This window comes from Mauremys mutica, chromosome 9, assembly GCF_020497125.1.
Source record: "Mauremys mutica isolate MM-2020 ecotype Southern chromosome 9, ASM2049712v1, whole genome shotgun sequence".
Taxonomy (NCBI): domain Eukaryota; kingdom Metazoa; phylum Chordata; order Testudines; family Geoemydidae; genus Mauremys; species Mauremys mutica.
Genome location: NC_059080.1, coordinates 62744126 through 62766015, shown reverse-complemented (window position 1 = coordinate 62766015; position 21890 = coordinate 62744126). Strand labels below are relative to the sequence as shown.

Here is a 21890-nt window from a genome sequence, read left to right as displayed (position 1 = left end):
AAAAATTCAAACCAGCTCTGGAACTCAATTTTGCTAATGGTCAGTATTGGCCAGATTTTTAAAGAAGCTCAGCAGGCTGGGGACACCTTGACTGCTGCACTCTTCTGAAAAAATTGGCCATAAGTGTCATAGTGGGATCTGCTGTGTTCTGAGCACTGGAAATTGGCCTCACTTGTGGACACTGAGCCTTTGGGGATCTGGCCTTGTCTATCATGGACTGAACCAAAAACCCACATCAGAACCTCCTGAACTGTGAGTGAGTGTGTGCTAAATTCCTATATAAATCCAAACTCCACAGGTTGGGCTCATCTCTGGTTTAGGAAGGGCCAAGCCTTTAGTTACTTACTCATTCCTTAGTCCTTCCTCACTCAGGTAAAGTCTCATTTATCCAGTACCATTTTACCCAGACCTGACACAGTGCTGGCTGAGTCAGGTGTGGGTAAAAACTGAAGGCAAAGCTTCAAGAGGAAAAGGAATGGGCTGTTTGTGAAAACTTCTCCCCAGTTGTTCCATTAGCTGTGCTTTTATAGCCCTGCAGAACAGGTGCCAGCAGGTAAACTCCATAGATCTCCAGGGCCATCTGTACAGAGGTCCCCCGTCTGCATGCTGCAGTCTCTTCCCTTTCCATAGGGCTGCACTGACAGGATTCCTGCAGTCGTTATCTACCTCAGGGACCTTCCCTGTAGAAGGGAGACCAGGGGATCTAAATACAGGTCCTGGACATATTATGTCCCCTCCTTGAACTCCTGGGGGATGGAAGAGCTGGGACAAAGCATGTTGCCCTAGTCCTGGCCTACCCAGTCCTTGCCAACCCACCTCCTCCTCACCCACAGATCCCCAGAGCTGCAGAGAGGTGGCAGTAAGAGCTCCCCTCCCCTCCCCTCCTCTCCCCTCCCCTCAGGAGCCAAGAGGAGTTTATGGCTTCAGTAGCAGGTGCAGCCCATACCATATTTTTATAGAGGGAGAGGAGAGGGTGGAAAGAGCTCAGAAGCTGAGAGGATTTTGTTCTCTTCTTCCTCCCGGTGGAAAAAGTGGTTTGTCTCTTCCCTCCCTCTTTCCTTGCCCCCCATCCCCAAGGCTTGGGGGAGAGGGGAGGAGCCACTAGATCAGTCTTCCAGCCACACCTGGAAGATGGGGGTGGATGAAAGGCCCCTGGAAATGGCCCTTCCCCCCAGACCTGGGCAAGAGGAAATGAAGAACCTCCATGATTGCCAGAGGACCAGAGATGCTCTGGGGACAAGATGTGGAGTGGGAGTGATATGAGGCTGGGGAAGCAGAACATTAATTGGTTTGGGGATGGAACACAGGATTAATTTAAGGCTGGGGGGTTGCAAAGTTGATATTTGGGGCTTGGGCACAAAAATAATTGGTGTGCGGCTGATAGGGCCATATAGGGCCTCTGTTGCTTAGTGTAGGAAAATGGCTGAATGGGCCAGGCCTCATGTGTATTTCAGTTATGTGACAGCTTGGGGCATCTTGGTTAACATACAGTTCAGTTTTTGAGTGTGGGGGCAATCAAGTGCTGTTGTCCCTGTTGGGAAGTGAAGGGACAAGAGATTGACACCAAATGTGCTGGAGTCACCCTGACCAAGATCATAATCAGGCACAATTAGGTAAGACGGGGGTGGGGGGAACACTCCTACCTACTGCTAGGAACCTATCCCAGGGTAAGGACTCTGTTAGGGTCTTAGGTACCACTGACCCCTCTCTAAAGAGCTGAGACAGCTACAAAATGGTGGTGTGTGTGTGTGGGTGTGTGCAAAGCTGAGTGGGCTTTGAGGGGATGGGTAGTGCAGAGGGGCTGTCCATAAATTATTTAATGCATGAGGGAATGGGTGACTCCTCAGTTTTGCATGTTTGTTTCATTGTTACAAGAGGTGGTGCGACTTGAAAATTGCCAGCAAATGTATTATGTAATTTATGGACAGCCCCAGAGCTGAGATGGCGAGGGCTAAAGCCAAAGAGAGCAGCAGCCCTCCTAAGAACCTTGGGCATGGGCCTCCCCAGCCAGCAATCAAACCTGAAATCACTGCAGCTGGGTCAGGAGGTAGAGGCCCCCAGCGCATCCCAGTCAGCACCGACCTACCTGCCAGAATCCTTGGGCCTCCACCCACCCAGGACTACAAACTGTGAGTGAGGAGCTGGGGAGAGGGAAGTGGCTAGAACGTATCAGCCTGCGGAGGGCTGAGGTTGTGACTGTAAAGGGGTGGGAATCTTATTAACTGCTAGCTTTCCCAGTCCATGCTATTGTCCCTCATTTCCCCCAGTAACACGATCTCTATTTTAACCCCCTGGACTCAGTGCTTGCGAGTGGGGCAGGTTTGCCATCAAAGGTGCTCAGGCTGGTACATAGTTTCCAAGGTCTCTGGGTGGGGGATCAAGCTATTGGGACTCCTACAAAATATAGAGGGACTCCTACAAAATTTAAGCCCAGCTCTTTTTGCAGTCAGCAATACCTGGAAGAAGGCTTGTGTATAGAACATGAATTGCCCAGCTGTTACTAGCGTTCCCTGCGAAGTCTCTCCATCTCTGACCCTGGTTCTTGCTGAGCAGAGTGACACACAGAGGGTCTTTAATATCCTAGTTGAATTACAATCCACACTTGCAGCTGTGGGTCAGTGGATCTTAGCAGTTTTTTCAGTTCTTACTCCTGCCAACCCAGCCTATTAGCAGAAGAGCTCTGCAGAGGGCTGGAGATCCAGCCATACTGGTGCAATAACATGCTCTGTGATAGAGCTGATCTGTAGGTTCCTAAAACAATGTAGCGGTGAGATTAAGAAGTGGCCATGTTAAGGCCTTAGTTCCCTTCTCTTGTAAATATATTAGTAAGGAATTCTGCAAGAAGGAATGGTCTTGCCAAACTGGAATCAGCTGTACTTGCAGAAGCATTTTGTCTGCCTGTTTCAGTTGCATCAGCAGTAGAAGGGTTTTGCTGTATAACTATCCCAACAAAACTGAAAGCATAGACAAGGTCTGAAAGGAAGCAAGTCATTGGGCAAAACTCAGGCAGAATTGTGCCTGCTTACATGAGGGCTGAGCTTAGTCCATCAGCATTAAGTGATGACTGCCTCCAGAGAAGCCTATGGGGGTGCCCAGCTGCAGAAGATCTCCGGTCAGAAGGTCTTGGGGCTGTATTACCTTTGGGGAATAAATGATGCCCAAGAAGGTGGTCAGAGACATTTTTGTCAAAACATGTTTTTGACAGAAAATGCCATTTTTTGTCTAAATTGAACAGTTGAGGAAAAACATGTCAATTGTGACAATTTCATTTAGGGGGAAAAATAAACAAAGCATTCAGATGATGGTTCAGCATTTTCAGAATGGAATGGTTTGATTTTTCTTTTCAAAATGACCCTTCAAAACAACATTACTTGTTTTTAGGGAAGAAACAATTTTTCAGAGTTGAAAAAGGTTGAAATCGGAATGAAATGTTTCAGCTTTATTGAAAAGAGGCGTTTCAATTGGTGCAAAAATATTATTTTTAAATTGTGTTTGAAAATTTTTAAAAAGTGCAGGAAATTACAAAAATTCTTTTCCTTTGGAAATATTTTCAAAATCATAATTTCCCGTGAAATAGAAAATCTGGGTCCTATCCATCTCTAGCTACATATTTCCTTTCCCCACCACCCCACCTTGTGCAGATTCAGTACCTTGTGAAGGACTTTCTATTATGTCAGGAAGTGGGGGTGGGAAGTGACACAGACCTCTGTGTGTGTAGTCTCGTGGGCGCGCACACACACACACACACACACACACACACACACACTTTTTCTATGTGAGCGCCGAGGGGTATGATTCCTAATGGGTCAGGCATTCAGATTTTGACTCAAAAGAGATCAGAGCCAGACTTTCAAGTGCCCAGCACCCACAACTGTAGACAGATTTCCAAAATTGCCCAACACCCAAAATACAGCCTGAATGCTGCACCTTTCTGAAAATCTGGCCCTGATTGTGAATGCTACACACTTGTGAAAATCTGTCCCTTAGAGTGTGCCCAGAAGGGCTGGGAACAAATGCTGCCTCCCAGACACTGCTATGACATTGCACCTTAGCTGTGACCTGGAGAGCTGTGCAGTCTCTATTGACTGAGGACAAACAAGCATTTTGGTGGTGGTTCTTGCCAGCTTGATTCACATTCAAACTTTCTGAGATTCATCTGGTGTGAAGCTGCCAGTTGCCTGCTGATTCTATTTTGGTTTGGGTCATGTTCAGACATGCTCATAGAAAGGATTGCTTCTTTGCTATCTCTGCTCAAAGGAATGCAAGGTCTCCTTTACAGTATGTACATACCATACCATACTTTACCACCGGGAGGTGCCAGATGCAAAATTTGGTCTAATTTTAGAGCTGGGGAGAAACATAAATAAGAATTGATGGTTCAAATAGCATTGGAGGAGAAAAAAGTGGTGGATTTTCCATGATAATCCATTTTACTATTTTCTGAAAATTCAAGCCCTCCCAGTCTAAGTAGCATGAGCCACTGCTGGGGGAAGGAGGAGAGGGGAACTCCCAGGAAACAAGTTTCAGAATCTTAAAAATAGTTTTATTTTTCCACAGGTGATTCTAATAATATCCATAAGCTTGAAACAAAATCTCTCCTAACTAAACAATATTTTCCCTATTGCACATGTGTACGCTGGCTTATTATTCTAGGGTTCCCAGAAGTGCTGGGTTGCTAGAATTGTTTATCTCAGTCAAATTTGATGTGTGCAAAGAATGCAGGATTGGGCCTTTAAAGGGTGATGTGTGATTGATTCATGTATTTTCTTATATGCTCTATTTGTTTCTCTTACAATGTGGCTGTTTGCGTTTTATTGCCATGTGTCTAGCTATCTCTTTTCGTATGTTTTTGCATCATTACTGTTTATATTAAAAGTACAGCAAAGCTTTCAAAAAAGCAAATGAGAATGGATATATTAATCTCCTCCCTCACCTGATCATCTGCTCTTGCAATGTCCCTTGAAGCTACTGAATATTGCCTGAGATATTTGTCGAATTTAAGAGTATAGGCATCAGCCTTGGGCATCTCATGTACATTTCAAGGAATGTTAATGGAACAGCAGCAGAGTAGGGAGTGTGGGTGGAGGATCAGCTATAAGGCAGTTAACTTGCTTTGAGCAAAGCTAGGTACAGAGACATGGATGCTAACTTCTAAGGGCTTGATTCATTTGTAAATGTTCTGAGCCTTTGTGGTGGGGAAGGTAGCCAGAACTGGCTCTGCTTATAACCTGCTGATTCAGCAAGGACTGTGCAATACAGAGAAAACTAATTTAAAGCAATTAAAGTTTTATGCTGCACCACCAAGCTTTGGAAAGCTGCATGGGCAATAGATGCAGAGGAAGTGTACGAATGAACTCCTCTTTTTGTTCACAGGTAAGTTCTATGGAATTATTTAACTTCCATCAGCAATCATATGGTCTCTGCAGTGACCCCAGTTGCTGCATGGGCATTGGTATGGTAGGCTTTTCAGCCTGTATTACAAAACATTCAGATTGTTTTAAAAAATGCAGGCCAGAATCTCAGCCGGTAGAAACTGGCGTAGCACTGCTGAAGTCAATGGAGCTATGCTTATCTATGCTAGCTGGTGACTGGGCTTTGCCTACCCAACTTTGCTGCCTGAAGCCATTCCCCCATCCATCAAAAGGCTTCATATCTTTTCTGGCCATTCAACTTTTCTTCTGCTTTCTCTTTCGAAGCTTCCCGTGGCTGACAGACTTGTCCATTCCTAATGTAACTCCTCGTGGACAAGGTTAGTCTACCCCCTCTGTTGGGTAGTAGCAACAGCTAAACGGCACCTAAAACGTGGATGTTTATGGGAGCCTGCATGCTCCTGCTCACTCCTCTTCTGGCATTATGGGTAAAATCTTTCCCTGCCCATCTAGGGGGAGCAGACATGTTGTTGCTTCAGTGCTTTTACATGATTGTGCTTCACATTCGTTCCAGCAAAATCTTTCTGCATGCAGACTGAGACGCTGGAGCTCTCAGACTCCCAAACTGAATGACACAGCCCGTGCTGCTTGCCGTCCCCACACAGGGTCCCCCTATGTCCTGGCTTGCACTCGGCTGTCATGGTATGGGCTTCTGACTGCACAACCAGAGCCCCGAGTGTCCTCTGCAAAAGCTGCCCTCCTGACCAGGGCAGGTTTCCTGCATCGTGGCCAGCAGGAACACATATGTAATGTACTTTGCAGCACCTCTGAGCAGGAGCAAAGTGCAAGCTTGGCTAGTATTTACTGAGAACCAGATGGAGGGCTAGATGTGACCCTGTAGGAAAGCGGCAGCACATGGTTGGCTGACTCATGCAGCAGTATGGACTGGTGCTTTGGAGAAGAAGCAGTTGCACCAGACAAGCAGTCCTTTGCTCACTGATGGGCTTTATTCTTGAGATGCATTGATTACAACAAGAGAGAGCAACAACAGCAAGTTTGTAATACCCAGAAAACAAGCAGCCCACGTTATAATCCAGTTTTTAGGGACTAGATGTAGCGCTTCTCCAGATTCTTAGCACCCGTCCCTCTTCTGACTAGAAAGTAGTTGGCTTTCTAGACTATCCTGTATTCAGTCACAGGTTCCCTAGGCCCTCTCCCCGCCTTACATAGCAGCACAGAGAGCAGGATTCAGCCAGCCCATGCACTCTATTTTCCAAAAAGCTTGCAAATTGTAAGCTCTTCAGAGTAGAAAGAGTCCCTTCCTCGTTGTTTGTAGAGCATCTTGTGCAGTGTTGCACCCAGCTCTGGGTGCTACTGTGACAGAAATGTATATTTTTCAAATAGCAACCCTACTACGAGGTGTGTGCATGTGGCACTGTATTTGAGACTTGCTTCTAGATACCCTCTGGTACTATGGGCTAAATGGACCTATCAGCTGTCTGGAGAAATGTCTGTCCCACGTTAGGAATTCTGGGGAACTGGCTGAGTGAGACCCCCCTATTATGCCTGCCAGGAGCTGGGCGCAGTTCCAGACTCTGTGCTGGATGGAAGGTGCGAGACGTGTTAATTTCTCCCGGAGGGATTGAGGTTAAAGCTCCATGGCTGTGAAGCAGAAGGTCTATGCTTGATCCTGAGAGGGGCTGAGTGCCTGTATTTTCCACTGAAGCCAGTGTGTCTCTCTGACCCTGAGCCCTTTGTCAGTGAGCAGAGCCCAACAGTGAGGAATATGTGGTAGAGATTATACAGTCATCAGAGACACTGAGACATGGATCTTGGTCACACTTTATACCATACATCTAGCACAAGGGGGGGCTTGCCCCAGCCCATCCCAAGCCTCCGCCAGCAACTAAATAAGTCTTGTCTATCCAAAGAGCTCCCTTTTCTGTATAGGGCTTGTTTGTGAATGAGGGTCATTTTTCAGCTCTGAGATCACACAACATGGTGAAAGCAGTTTTGTGTGTCTGTCTCACTTGCTGGGTGACATTAGTTTTGATACACTAATTTCCCATAAGATAGTAGCTTAAGCCCCAGGGAGGCAGGATTCAAAGTTCTAACAGCCTTGCTGCAGCTGTCAAGGGTGGAACAGCAAACAAAAAACCAACCCAATATCAAATGAGAGCAAATCTTCCTCCCACCCCAGCCTCCTGTTTGGGTTTAATTCCCAGGAGGCCGTCTTCCTGCTTTCTAGTCACCTTCGCAAGCTTCACAGAATTGAGCAACATTTTTAATCGCTATAACCCAAGATGGCAATAGTGAAAAGGCAACAGAAAGTCACCACTTTACGGCAGAGACCTGTATACTGTGGGTGCTTGCTGGAAAAGGCTATATTAAGAGTTAAGTGATTAATATCCTGGGCTGAAGCAGCAGCAAGTTCGGCGGGGAGGGGGGAGGGAGAAGGAAATGGGGAAGAGAGCACTTGTGTGCAACAAAACATGGTGCTCTGATATGGGTTGCACCTCATGAGCCCCTGGACAAATTGGCAATGGGAGGTGTGCTGGGAATTTACCATAAATCAAATGCAGTGCAGCTCTGGGAGGTGAAAAAAATGTCTGGGCTAAGCCAGTCTTTCAACACATGGCACAAGAGCACACATCTATCAAAGGTGCTGTGAAGTGAAGATGGTTCTTCCGAGTGACCTCTGCATATTCATGCTTGTGGGGCCGCCCCCCTTCTCATGGAGTGTGGAACTATTCAGAGAAGCCAGGCCCATAGGGATTGCATGACAGGTCCATCATGGCACTGAACTTTCACAGTGGAGAAGCAGCAACAGCTCCCCTGAAACTTCCATCCTTTCTGGTCTGCTGGCTGTGGGCTGAAGGACCTACACTCCATACCCTGAGAGCTTTTTCTGGTTTGTGATCAAACACTCTCTGTTAAACTGTTGATCGGGTTTCAATTTTTATTTAGCTGAGGTAGTTCCTGTGCTGTTTAGATTCCGAGCCTGTTGCTGTCTTGGTTCTCACATCGTGTCTCACCCAAAAGCCCGGATTTTCATGGTGTATCTCGTGTCCCTCCATCTTCTCAAGAGTTGGTGGCACATAACATTTACATCGTTTGCAGAGCTGATGTGTCTGTGGGGAAGTAGTGTGGTCTAGTAGTTAGGAGCACTGAGAGACACGAGACCTAGTTCTGGTCCTAATTCTATCCCTGACTTTCCAGAAGACTTTGGGTGAATCATTACCTTGCTCTGTGCCTCAATTTCCCTGTCTGTGAGATGAGGATGATGGTTTTATTCATCTTTGAAATCTACAGATGAAACTAGACAAGTGCAAAGTATTATTAATATAGATAGGACTAAAGAAAGGGGTTAGTTAGGTCTTAAAAAATCTTCATTGACAGGCTTTAGCCTACTCTGAATCATCTCTACTCCCCCTTTTCTCCTCTAGCAATGGCTTCCTCTAAGTGGCTCCATGAATATTTACCATTGGTGCTGTAAGAGCCCTCTCTGCTATGCCTTCAGTCTAGATCCGTTTTCCTCTTTCTGCCTCATCAATTCTCCACCTCATGTATGATTTCACGTTTTCTGTTCCACTATTATCTATGCCCCTTTAATTCTGTCTCCATCTGCTGCCATGTGATTTAATTCTGTAATGTCTTATGTATAGTAAGGCCAAATGATAGTGGATGTATTGTTCATGAAAGACCCTATAGAAAATAAAACTGAATTCTATGGTTGGGAGTCTTTGAACTGTATAAGTACCTATCGTGGAGTACAATGATTAGGGGATAGCGTTGTTTAAACTAAGCACCTATAGGAAAGATGTGAGTTAAATATACTGAGGAACAATTTCCTGGCATTTGCAATTCTCTGCCCCAAATAAATCCATGTTGCTGAAGTTCAAGGATCGAAGGCAATTATTTGGATTGTTATGGGGATCTCATAAATGTAACCATAGTGTTTTATGCTCACTTGCACAGAGCTGAACTGATTGTTAAATTAAAAAGTGTTTTTCCACTTTCCCTCATGGCATTTTGGAAGGGGTATATTCTGCCTGTCTGTTTTAGGTGCTTATATATCTCCCATCCCTGAAATATCTGAGCACCTCCCAAGTATTTAAAAATAGAAACAAGTTTCTCTCCTTCTTTTCCAGTGCAAGAAATAGCTTGATTAGTTTAGGGTGTGTGTGTAACTGGCTGTGTTATGTGTCTGTTGAGGGAAGGCTAAGCCAAAGAACTGATTTCTGCATGCAGTTGTGAGTAGAGCTGAGCAAAATTGGTTTGGGTTGTTTTTTTTTATTCCATGGCAGAACAGAAAAATTAAAAATAATAAAAAAAAGTTTCAGGTTGATCCAAAACCAGTTTTTGTTGTTTTTTTGGTGTGTTGTAATCTTTTTGTTGGTTTAAAAGAAATCTAGCTAAATTTTGAAACAAAGTGTTTCAATGTGAAAAGCTGAAACATTTTATTTTAAAAATGTCAACATAAATGTTTTAACTTAAAAAATATATATTATTTTTTGGCTGGAACTATTTGCCAAATTCAACCCAAATTCACAAAGTTTGTTAACCTGAAACTGCATTTTTTGATGAATAGATGAGTTGTCCAAAATTTTTTGCCCAGTGCCAGTTGTGAGTATAGTCATTCTAGGAAGGGTTACTGCCTCAGAGGCATTTTTGAGGCCATGGCTTTGTATTCTAGCCAACCAAATTCCTGGGAAGAAAAGGGGATGAGCTTTAGTGGACTAACATGACGGGGAAAGGAGTCGAGGAAAGCTGGCTGTATTTCAAAGAAACCTTATTGAGGTTGCAGGAACAAACCATCCCGATGTGTAGGAAGAAAAGTAAATATGGCAGGCGACCAGCTTGGCTTAACAGTGAAATCCTTGCTCATCTTAAACACAAAAGAACAGCTTACAAGAAGTGGAAGATTGGACAAATAACCAGGGAGGAGTATAAAAGTATTGTTCAGGCATGCAGGTGTGAAATCAGGAAGACCAAATCACACTTGGAGTTGCAGCTAGCCGGAGATGTTAGGAGTAACAAGAAGGGTTTCTTTAGGTATGTTAGCAACAGGAAGAAAGTCAAGGAAAGTGTGTGCCCCTTGCTGAATGAGGGAGGGAACCTAGTGACAGAGGATGTGGAGAAAGCTAGTGTACTCAATGCTTTTTTTGCCTCTGTCTTCACAGACAAGGTCAGCTCCCAGACAGCTGCACTCTGCAGCACGGTATGGGGAGGAGGTGACCAGCTCTCTGTGGAGAAAGAAGTAGTTCGGGGCTATTTAGGAAAGCTGGACGAGCACAAGTCCATGGGGCCAGATGCGCTGCATCCGAGGGTGCTAAAGGAGTTGGCCGATGAGATTGCAGAGCCATTGGCCATTATCTTTGAAAAATCATGGCGATCGGGGGAGGTCCCGGATGACTGGAAAAAAGCTAATGTAGTGCCCATCTTTAAAAAAGGGAAGAAGGAAGATCCAGGGAACTACAGGCCAGTCAGTCTCACCTCAGTCCCTGGAAAAATCATGGACCAGGTCCTCAAGGAATCAATCCTGAACCACTTAAAGGAGGGGAAAGTGATCAGGAACAGTCAGCATGGATTCACCAAGGGCAAGTCATGCCTGACTAACCTAATTGCCTTCTATGACGAGATAACCGGCTCTGTGGATGAGGGGAAAGCAGTGGATGTACTATTTCTGGACTTTAGCAAAGCTTTTGATACAGTCTCCCACAGTATTCTTGCCAGCAAGTTAAAGAAGTATGGGCTGGATGAATGGACGGTAAGGTGGATAGAAAACTGGCTAGATGGTCGGGCTCAACGGGTAGTGATCAATGGTTCCATGTCTAGTTGGCAGCCGGTATCAAGTGGAGTGCCCCAAGGGTCGGTGCTGGGGCCGGTTTTATTCAATATCTTCATTAACGATCTGGAGGATGGTGTGGACTGCACCCTTAGCAAGTTTGCAGATGACACTAAACTGGGAGGAGTGGTTGATACGCTGGAGGGTAGGGATAGGATACAGAGGGACCTAGACAAATTAGAGGATTGGGCCAAAAGAAATATGATGAGGTTCAACAAGGACAAGTGCAGAGTCCTGCACTTAGGACGGAAGAATCCCATGCACTGCTACAGACTAGGGACCGAATGGCTGGGCAGCTGTTCTGCAGAAAAGGACCTAGGGGTTACGGTGGACGAAAAGCTGAATATGAGTCAACAGTGTGCCCTTGTTGCCAAGAAGGCTAATGGCATTTTGGGTTGTATAAGTAGGGGCATTTCCAGCAGATCAAGGGATGTGATCATTCCCCTCTACTCAGCACTGGTGAGGCCTCATTTGGAGTACTGTGTCCAGTTTTGGGCCCCACACTACAAGAAGGATATGGATAAATTGGAGAGAGTCCAGCGGAGGGCAACAAAAATGATTAGGGGGCTGGAGCACATGACTTATGAGGAGAGGCTGAGGGAACTGGGATTGTTTAGTCTGCAGAAGAGAAGAATGAGGGGGATTTGATAGCTGCTTTCAACTACCTGAAAGGGGGTTCCAAAGAGGATGGATCTAGACTGTTCTCAGTGGTAGAAGATGACAGAACAAGGAGTAATGGTCTCAAGTTGCAGAGGGGGAGGTTTAGGCTGGATATTAGGAAAAACTTTTTCACTAGTAGGGTGGTGAAGAACTGGAATGGGTTACCTAGGGAGGTAGTGGAATCTCCTTCCTTAGAGGTTTTTAAGGTCAGGCTTGACAAAGCCCTGGCTGGGATGATTTAGTTGGGTTTGGTCCTGCTTTGAGCAGGGGGTTGGACTAGATGACCTCCTGAGGTCCCTTCCAACCCTGAGATTCTATGATTCTATGACCTTCAGTGCTTTTTGTCTTGTATTTCTTGGCTTCTGTGGGGCTTACTTCAGTTTTGCCATCTTTCAGGTGAAAACCACCTTCCCCTATAGCAGCTTGCTAGGGAACCCAGGTGCAGTTGCTTTCAGCAGGCCACACTTCATTCCCATGAGCAGCCCTGGAGCCCTAAATGATTTGAGTTCCACCTGCCTGAGAGACTGTCCCTATCTTTGTGGATACTGTGACACTCGCAGCCATTTGAGGTACATGAGCTAAGACCCCAGCGGCGTATTATCGCCTAGGCCAACAAGACTTAGGCCTATGGCATCAAATTTGCAGGGGTGGCGAATTTGCTCACGCCCCCTGCCCAACTCTGCCCCTTCCCCAAATCCCCAGCCTGCCTTCTCCCCCAGGCGCGCCGCGCTTCCCTCCTTCCTCCCAGGCTTGCCGCGCGAAAGCGCTGGGAGGGAAGGAGAAGCGGCGTGATTGGAGGAGGCAGAGCAGAGGTGAGCTGGGGCCCGTGGGAGCAGGGAGTGACCCGAGGAGGCCGGGAACCACTCCCCACCCCAGCTCACCTCCACTCCACCGCTGCCATCTCCCGAGTGCGCCGCAACTCCCCTTCTCCCTCCTCCCTCCCAGGTTTGCCGCGGGGGAGCGGAGGTGAGCTGGCGGCGGGGGGCCTAGGGGTGGCAAATTTGTTAATCCGCCACTGTAAGACCCCCTAATAAAATTTAGGGGGCAGATGGCACCATGATTTCTGTGAGGGGTCCATGGTTCTGGAACTTTCTTCCTGCTTTTGTTCACCAGAACCCAGGTTTGATTCCTTTAAATGCTGCAAAGTGCTTTGGCTTTCCCAGGGTCTGAGAAGGCTTGTTTAAAGCTTTATTTAATGTAATCTACTAAATTCTATACTTTTAAATATGTATAGGGTATGGAGCGCTTGTGAGACTGCTGTGAAAGTCTGTATAAATGAATAATAAAAGGGAAAAGGTTAGCACTTTATTAGGCTGCTACTAAGTCACTAAAATGCCATTTTATAGCATTTGTGAAGAGGTAACAAGCTGAGTTCCTGGAGTTCCCCCACTGTAAAGAATTTTATAACGCACACATGTGGAATGGGGATGGTAAAACAGAGTGCTGTCATGACAAACCATAGGAAAAGTAAAATTATGCTTCTATTAAAATACCAAGTGCAGATCTCTGAGGTGGGTCCCCTCAGAGTTCTTTCTGACTAATGCTCATCTCAGGGATGAGGGGACTCAAGGAAGTGGAGGGTATGGCCTCCAAAATGCATGGCTCTCAGGAATCCACTGGGAAAGGCAATGCTAACTGTGCAGTAGGGTTGCTCTTCCTTGGTACTGCCCGTCCCCCGCACAACATCTCTCCATTAAGAACTGGGCTGTCACTTGCTCCCCACATCACATGGGAGTCGTTGCTAGGAATAGCTCCTGTACGGGCATCCACTTGGCAGTGAGGGGAGCATGATATTGGTAACAGCTGCTCGCTAGCATGTCGAGTCCCCAGAATCATGGCGCTCTGATTCCCGGTGTGGAGGGTTCCATTCCACAGACTACCAAGAGGAGAGAGGAACAGGCACAATAGGCACTGCCCTCAAACGTCTCTTACAGGTATTTGGGCAGTTCATCAAGTATAGACCAGGAAAGTTCCCCAATCTTGTAAGGTCACCCCAAGTTCCCACAACATTTTCAGACACTCAAATTTCTGTGGCTCTGTTGCTGTGGGCTATAAAGCATGGCCACCTGGTCATGGTGGAATTCCAGTGCAGGGCATTTTGTTGGGTCATGTTTGTCATGACACATCTGGCTAAGCCATTCTAATTGTCCCAGACATTTTTTTCACACTACAGGATATACACTGGGATTCATTATACCCAACTCCAGGCCTCACACAAACCACTGGAGACATTACATCATGATGAATAGTCATGTTCTGATACGTCCATGACCAAATTTCACAGACAAAATGTCGTGTTTCACTAGGAGATGGTTTAAGGTTAAGCCTGGCTCTCACCATGGGTAGACTGACAACGTAAGTGAAATGTGGAGAGTGTACAGATGCAGGACTAGCTTATGCTCGTATATTATCAGTGGTTATGGGATAGCTCAGAATGCAGGAACAGACTTTGGTTTATGTCCCAAATCAGCGTTGTTTCTATTAAGCCAAAAGACTAAAAATGAAATGACTATGAACATATAATGGGAGATATGTGTGTGTGTGCAGCTATACAGTGAACAAAAAATATTTTTTAAATGTTAGCCTCTTTCCCCCAAATTAGGCACGATGGTTAAAAGTTCAAAATCAGCCCCTTCATTTGTGCATCAGTAGTTATTGTTTTACAAGTCCAATCTCTTGTGATGGATTTAGATGTCAGGTTGGTGTGTGTCTATGTTCTATTCTTTGCGAGAATTTGCATATGCAAAATTCTGGGTGCAAAATATGGAGGATGAAAATTTAACTAGTTTGTTCATTTTATGTTTTTGGCCAAAGCAGAGCCCAGCAGGAGATAGAATCTTGTTGTGTCTTTCAGCCTCACCTGTTCCAGCCCATTAAAGTGGAGCTTGGACTGGTTGTACTGGCCATACCATCTGGCCATTCCTGGCCAGAAAGATGGCTGTTCCCATGTGAAGCCTTGAGAGTATGAAGTGAAAGAAAATATAGGGATCGTCAGGCCTCCTAGAGGGTTGAGTATGTGTATGTTTTGGGACTAGACAGGATTCAGTGCTATACATGTACCTCCTGGGTAATTGTTAAAGGATCTGATCTTGTTCCCTTTGAAGGCAATTCCATTGACTTCAGTGCAAGCTGGACTGGTCCCATGGATCATTTTGATGGGAAAGGGTTAAGGCAGACCAGAGGGGCTGATTAACCTATTAGGCAGCAAGCTGGGGGGAATTAAGCCTGTGAAAGAAGTCTTAATTAGAAAAAGCTCACCTGTGCAGGAACAGGCGGGGGCTATATAAGCCAGGAAGCTGACAAAAGAGGGGGCTGCTGGAGAGGCTGCAGGCACTCCTTGGGAGGAAGGAGCGGTGAAGCTGGCAGAGCCAGAAGGCTAGGAAAGGGCTCAGGGACATGCAGCAAGGGTGGAACAGGCCTTGGCTGCTGATTAGAGGGTCTGTGAGCCAGAATCCGGAGAACAGGGTGGGCCCGGGTTCCCCAACCAGCCACTGGGGAAGTGGCACCGATGGGGCAGTGAATAGGAAGACTGTCTGGGAGATGAGACTCTCTCCCTCAGAAGGGGAAACCACAATAATGACTTAGCTGAAGGGTCCACAGATCCAGATAATGTGGCCAGGAGGATGTGCCATCCCTGTGAAGAGTGGATCAACCTGTCACAGTCCTACGCATAGGATTGCTACCTGTTTGGATTTGTCCTGCTGCACCCAAAGCATTGCATAAATATGTGGTGACATTGCCTTACAGCTAGATGGGTCTGGACCAAACCCCAGCTCCAAACACCCACAGGAACAGCTGCATAGGAAAGTCTGAATCCAGACCCAAACTTAGCAGCTGGTGCCTATCTTTAAGGTGCAGTTCACAAAAGCCCTCCTATTCAGGACAGCACTTCAGCACATGCTTAGATCTCATTTACATCAATGGGACATAAGCTCATGCCTAAAGTTAAGCACATGTCTTAGTGCTGTCCTGAATTTAGGCCTAAAATGAGCCAAACTAAAACCTTGGCTCTGAAAACTCCCAAACTTTAGGAAAATCTGGATCCAAACTGTGGCTCAGTCTCATCTCAAAACACAACATTGCAATGTAACCTCACTCTTGCTGTAATGAAATAGCACCATGTTGGGGCACAGCAAGCAGCATAAATCCATGACATGCCATCAGAACTCTGCAATGCACTCAGGGGATTCTTTATTAACCTAAATCAGCTTCTGACTGTACTTTATCTGACAAGCTTAATCAGTGTTTTACAGGATGTGGGATATATGTGTCAAAATTAGGGCATCTCCATCGAAATATGAGGTAGATGGAAACATTGATACTGGAGCTGCACTGTTGCTGGCTGCTGCTGTAATATGAGCACTAATTTTTCTAGCATAGGCACCCACTGTGTGATTTTGAACAAGTCACTTAACCTCTCTGAGCCTTAGTTCCCCATGTGTAAAATGGAGATAAGAGTATGCAATACACTTTGGGATCCTCAGCTGAAAGGGCTAGATATGTACAAAGTAGGTGATTAATACTCTTGTTGTAATATATTAAGCTTGATAAAATTAAATTATTTAAAATAAATATAGAATCATTTTGCTATACACAAATAATATACACCTTTATGTGGACAAACTATTGCAAATCATTTGTCTTCCTTTAAGGAACATCCTTTTTATTCCAAATGAGTATCCTGCAAGAGATTCTTCTAGCTCTAGTTCTCACTGGGTTTCAGTCTGCCAAGTTTTCCACTCCTACTTCCTATTTTAAAAAAAAATAATGTTTCTCTCTCCTGTTGCTAATCTTTTTCAGTTACAATAACCTTAGGTGTTACTCAGAACAGTAGTAGATATACAGTTTTCAGATAGAAGTGTGATTTTTTTGATAGTATCTAAACCTATTATCAATATTTTCATGACATTAGAATAGTTTAAATAATATTTTAGTTAAATATCCCCCTGTGATATCAGAAAGTGAAACTGACTAGAAACAAAAGGGAAACTGACCAGCTTTGACCCCGATCCTGTATCCCATCTGCTAGCAGGGACGCCTACACCACATGGAGACCCTGGGACTTGGCACCAAGGGACTGCAGTAGTGGATCTCGATGCAGGACTGGGGCCTTAGTCCAAATGTTCTGAAATGTACAAATATAAATAATAAGCTGTACAGATGCTTAATATTCTCTCACTTCTAATAACTTGGGCTGGTATTGAGGGATTTTTATTGCCTATGTGAATTTTAGATTGATATTGTCTCTGCTGGGTGAATGGACCTGCTCTAATTCCCATTCTACTCAGTCGGAGTCTTTCCATTGACTTCAGTGGGAGGTGGACTGGGCCATGTTATCTATATTCCTAGCCATTGGTGAGGTTCTCTTTTGTCTGGAAGGCTTGTTCCAGAATGGAGAAGCAATGACAAGTCATAAATTTAGGCCACTGGTAGATTTGTACAATTCAGTGTTTCTAAAGGAGTTGCTTCAGAAACCACAGTTTCAGCATTGTGCCTGCATTCTATAATGGGCCCTCTTTTCATGTAAGCCAGTTGTTACTCCTGCCATCCCTGTGCTACCATTTCTAATGGCTTTTCAAGAGGGCTGGATAAAAGGGGAGAGCTTCACAGAGATGCTAAAACCCAAGGTGATGACTTTCACTCTTTCGACACATCATCAAACAGATCAGTCTGCATAATTAGTCCCCTGTTGGGGAGGGGCTGTCATTAGTTAGTATGCAGAGTGTTTGTTTAAGAGATCCCTTGCTCTTTTAACTGTAAAGAAGTTTTAACTGCCTTTGACTTGAAAAACTGTGACCAAATGTTGTCTACAAGTTTAGCAGATTCCTCCCAGACTTATTGGTAGGATTTGCAAGGAATCTTACCTTCTAGTATTTATATCCTGTCTGGAATTTGCTCACTAGTATAACCTAAAGAAGTTATCAAGGTTGATGGGCCCAACATCTGATCTTTTTATAATCTCATATGTTAACAAGAGTCATTTAATTCTTCAGATTTGCGTGGGCGTGCAGCTAGCTGCTTTTTCTTTAAAACAAAAAGAACAACAATAACTAACAGCCAAGCACCTAGGAACAACCTTATAAGAACAGATCATTGTGCATGCCCAATGGAGAGAAGAAAAGTAGACAGGGAAACTTCAGTGTTGAACTTTCAAATACTTATTTATACTTTTTAAAAAAAATATGTAGACACAAAGCACCAGACAACATATTTTTGTTGTTAAACAGAAGCCATTGTCTACTTGGCTCTTTATAAAACACTAAGTGGGCATGTTATAGCTTAGTTTTAACAGGTAATACAGAGAACACTGATTAAATGTATATTAATATTAAAAATTTCAAAACCAAGTTTTTAGAATGAATGTAGCATTTCCAGAAGGCTAGAGCTGAATTCTCCTTTCTGTTACTTCCACTGCACGGGAGTAATGAGTGTACCCTGTCCTCTTTACTTCAAGGACATGATCTCAGTAGCTTAAGTGAGATCTGAAAGAAATGTCGGCAAAAACCAAAATGCAAAAAACAGTATTTCCTCAGTTCTGTTTTTATTAATTAGATGTTAATTCTTTTAATAACATAAGAAAATAAGAAAGTTATATAATTAATGTACACTAAAAGCCCAAGAGAGGTTCTATACAATAATTTATATGTATTAAATAAATACAAAATAATAGCAGCCTTCTAGAATGCAGGCTACATATAGGTTTACTTCGGCTTGAAGTACCCTGGTCTTTAGTACACCTACAGGAACAGATTTGCTCCACAGGTGTTTTAAAGAGGCATATCTATAAGATACATATAGAAGTGTCTAAGATTAGAAGGGGAAATATAAAATACATTTTACCATGGTCTCCACATATCTAATGATCCCATACTAGGGTTATTATGAGAAAAATTTGCCCGCAAGATCTGGCTGGAAGGTGGCACATCAGGCTGACTAAAGAGAGATAATGGTTGTGGTTGAAATGAATTGTTCAAAGCTTGTTTTTCCTCCACAGGATAGAACTGGTCCTGAGCTGGACTTGACCCTGAGGTATTCCCCTTATTGCAGATAGGGGATTTCTGCACTGTGTGGGACTGGTGAGCAGGAGGCGAGGACCTTAAGGCTGCTTTGCAGGTCTCCTCGCTGGATCTGGGTAAGGATTTCAGGAGATGATTTAATAATCGTGCCCCAAGAGTCTTGTCCATCCATTCACAGGTCAGGAGAAGGTTGTGAACCTCATGCATACACTGAATATATCCAGTGCTGTACCTCTGCTGAGCTTCGAGACCCACTTTGGAATCTGCTGTATTAGAACAGGAGATAATTCAAGTCATTTAAGTGCACAGGGCTAGCAGTACATTATGTTTGACTGAACAAGCATTCACAAAGTTCATAATATATTGCCTCTTCTGGAAAAGTCCTATAGAACTTAACTTAGAATGATAGCCTTGGTCACTATATAACAGCTAGGGCTTGAAAACATCCTGTGTGATTCCATAACAGGGTTAGCATTCTAGTCTGGATTCTATAGGATGGTTTAAAAATTCTACAGAAAGAATCTCTCTTGAATTCTATAGGTTTTAAATTGAATTGCTATAAAGCCCTATTGATTAAATCCCTAATCAATTCTTTAGGGCTTTTCCATAAGGATCATTATGGTTGAAAAAATAACATCAAGCAATAAAAAGTTTGTCACAACATCATTTAATAAAGGAGGATACCTCAATTCTGATTTCATTGCTGTTATAAATTGTGGCACAAGGCTAAAACGAAAGAGAACATTGTTGGGGAATGCTTAACCCGTCTACTGAAAGACATTGGCTTTAGATCCCCCTCTAGTGGCAAAGAGTAGAAACTAGAAGATATGCCGGTAATAGACGTAGGTGACATCAGGTTTTAAAGAAGTTTTTGCAAAAAACATTATTTGATTAAAAATGCAGCTCTCTCCCACCCCACCCCCCAAGATTAGAAATAAATTCCACATCTGAAAGATGCAGTGAATGAAAGAAAAATGCAAAAACAAGAACTCACCCATGATCTTGTTGTTTTGGATATTCTGGAGATGCTTTACTGTCATTTCAAGGATATCTGCTTTTTCAAGTTTAGATTGCTATTTTTTAAAAAAAGGTAAGTAGTTCAGTAAAGAAGAAATATTTTGTATGATGCTGGGCTTGTTTTTTTTAGAAAATAAAAGGGGTGGGGGCGGACACAAGAAAAACTCAACACTTACGTCCAAACAAAATGCACCAACGACTGCTTCCTTCAGTTGCTCCAAGCAGTTGTTAATCCTTTCCCTTCGCTTTCGCTCAATTAGAGGCTTTCTTAACTGAAAGGAAGATATTAAAAAAGAAAATAGGATTTACGAGGCGGAATGTCAAGGTTTTATCACAATACAATCTGCTCCCACTGCACTCACTGGCAGAACTCCCATTGTGGACAGCGTCAGGGACAGCTTGGGCCCCTCAGTTTTAATCCTTAAGAGCCACATTCTGTATGTGGCATCAGAGGATCCAAGGGTGATGTGGTACAAAGTAGGAAACATTGTATGCTCTATAATCTCATTACCACTCTGCCAGTGTAGCGCTTTCTTACACATATTAAGCTTGAGTCTGTTCTCCTTAAACTGGTGTACATTAGAAGTAATTTAACAGAAGTCAGCAGAGATACACTGGTGTAAAGTGAGAGGAAAATGCAGCTCAGAGTGTTAAAAACGCCCTGTAAACTCATTTATAATGAAAGGAATTATTTTTGGTCTATCATTTTTGCAATTGTGAAGCACCATCTACAGTGAGTGTTGTCTAAATAATAGTCCACACACTTATGTGCAGTATCCATTCCCCACACATGTCAGGGTCGGTGTAAATCTGTAAATAAAATGACCTACCTTCCTTTCCTCTTTGGTGTTGGAAAGTTTCTGCACATTGCTGGCCATAGCCGTGGCAGTCATTATAATCCAGCTTGTCTGCCCCTAAATGCTGGGAAGCAAGGGGGAAAGAAAGCACTTGGGTAACCGGCTGTTCCTTTTTCAGAAGGGTTCTTTGCTTCTCTTGCTCTCCTCTGTAAGGCTGCCTGTATTTATAGCCCAGAATTAACATGTGAATGAGGGCATTCCTTGGCTGGACCTCTTTTCCCACATGAGGGGTCGAGACCAGAGGCTTGTGGCCATCAATCAAGGCTGACAGGTCACTGCTTCTTTTCAATGGCCAACTTGCCCCCCCAAACAGCGACAGATGTCCTGCCTACAAAGCTTTGCTTTGCACAAAGCTTTTGTTAAGAAGAAGAGACTCAAAATGGGAGTACTGAGCAGATCACATGGCTCCTTGCTCAATTTACACAGATTCCCAGGGAGCAACAATAGGCTGTAACTGGTTGAGTTACACCTGGGAGAATTTCTTCTAAGTTTCTGGGCTTTTTAGATAAATTTTATTATCATATTGAACTGATTCCACTTTTTACTTGAGAGATGAACCTCTCCTACTTTAAATCCAAACGAAGGCTTTGAAACACAAAACAGTCTCCACTGTTAGAAATAATAATAATGCGAGTGGTTATTTTATGTCTCTCACAAATATCATAACAAGGCATCATTACCTTAAAGTCCACTGACAATAGACTGTTATGGAAACTATGCATTTACATATATGAAAATCCCTCATGGAATAGTCCTGCATTATTTAATATGGGTGAAACCAATGACATTCAAGAGAAGTCTAATCCAGCTGTATAAAAGTATTCTAAAAAGTTTATAGAACAGAAAATAACCCTTTCTATTTTTTTAATCATCCTATAGAATTTAATATTTCAACTATCTATAGACCTTTTCTACAGAACTGTTTGGGTTTCATGCCTATTAAATTCCACAGGACTTTTCCATAAGGGTATCTTTTCTGACTACACTATTGAAAATGTTTTTTTTTTTCATCCTCTGAAATACTAATGCAAAAGCATGTGGCTGTTTAGGGAACACTTAGACATATCTCCTCACTATATGTTTATATTTTACCTTTATACTTTTTTTTTTAAAGGAAAATCTT

At 43.9% G+C, this 21890-nt stretch overlaps 1 protein-coding gene and 1 long non-coding RNA gene across 2 annotated transcripts in view; one reads left to right on the top strand and one right to left on the bottom strand.

The window, feature by feature from the left end:
• Positions 1-2015: 2015 nt before the first annotated feature.
• Positions 2016-21890, top strand: part of LOC123377979 — a 41952-nt gene continuing 22077 nt past the window's right edge. Inside the window, exons 1-2 of the long non-coding RNA XR_006582410.1 lie at positions 2016-2129; positions 18872-19009. This is a non-coding gene — a long non-coding RNA (uncharacterized LOC123377979). The remainder of the gene's footprint in view (positions 2130-18871; positions 19010-21890) is intronic.
• Positions 18714-20803, bottom strand: LOC123377978 (transcription cofactor HES-6-like). Its single transcript, XM_045031394.1, has 4 exons — positions 20741-20803; positions 20087-20182; positions 19888-19966; positions 18714-19159 (listed from the first exon to the last, which is right to left on the bottom strand). The coding sequence occupies exons 1-4, from the start codon at positions 20801-20803 to the stop codon at positions 18714-18716; spliced, it is 684 nt and encodes a 227-aa protein (XP_044887329.1).